Source organism: Geospiza fortis, unplaced genomic scaffold (genome assembly GCF_000277835.1).
Source record: "Geospiza fortis unplaced genomic scaffold, GeoFor_1.0 scaffold114, whole genome shotgun sequence".
Classification (NCBI taxonomy): Eukaryota; Metazoa; Chordata; class Aves; order Passeriformes; family Thraupidae; genus Geospiza; species Geospiza fortis.
The window spans coordinates 1,596,111-1,596,784 of NW_005054383.1; the positions used below are offsets into that span (position 1 = coordinate 1,596,111).

Consider the following 674-nt stretch of genomic DNA (forward strand, 5'->3'; position numbering starts at 1 on the left):
CTCCCGGAGCCGCTCAGTCCGCGGGGAACTCGCAGGGGTTCTGGTGCGTGCGCTGGGCCCCGCGGTAGATGCGCTGGAAGTCCCGGTAGCGGGGAGCGCAGCTCAGCCAGGCCTCCCCGAAGTGCAGCCAGCCCGTGAACAGGAAGGTGCCGGGGCCCGGCCGGACCCCGCAGCGCAGGGGGGTGCGGATGCTGCCCACGGGCCGCCCCGGCCGCCCGCCCACCTGGAACAGTGGGAATTTCTGCCGGTGGATGCGCGTGGCGCTCACCCCGATGATGGATTCCTGCAGCTCAGCGTCGTTGGAGACGCTCCGGATGCTGCCGCGGATGACTGCGGGGGGAAGGTGGGAGGGTGTCAGCATCGCCCTGTCACTGTCCCCACTGCCATCCACGTCCCCAGCCTTGTCCCCATCCCTGTCTCCAGCCCCATCTCCATCATTTTCCTTGTGCACATTCCCATCCCCATTCCCATCCCCATCCCTCTCCCCACCTGAATTCTCATTCCCATCCTTATCCCCATCTCCATTCTTGTCTCATTCCCACTCCCATTCCCATCCCCATCTCCATCCCAGTCCCCATCTTCTTCTCCATTTCCATCCCGATCTCCAGCTCTGTTCCCATCCCCATCCCCATCCCTGTTCCTGTTCCTATTACCATTCCCATTCCCACTCCTGT

General features: G+C 64.1%; 1 protein-coding gene across 1 annotated transcript; it reads right to left on the bottom strand.

Annotated features, from left to right (window-relative positions):
- Nucleotides 1-6: 6 nt before the first annotated feature.
- Nucleotides 7-361, bottom strand: METRN (meteorin, glial cell differentiation regulator). The gene has a single exon (XM_005425251.2). The coding sequence runs from the start codon at nt 359-361 to the stop codon at nt 14-16; it is 348 nt and encodes a 115-aa protein (XP_005425308.1). The 3' UTR covers nt 7-13.
- Between the last annotated feature and the right edge of the window lie 313 nt (nt 362-674).

Excerpts from the sequence above, each read along its gene's own strand:
- METRN (XM_005425251.2), bottom strand. The coding sequence starts at position 361 with ATGCTGACACCCTCCCACCTTCCCCCCGCAGTCATCCGCGGCAGCATC.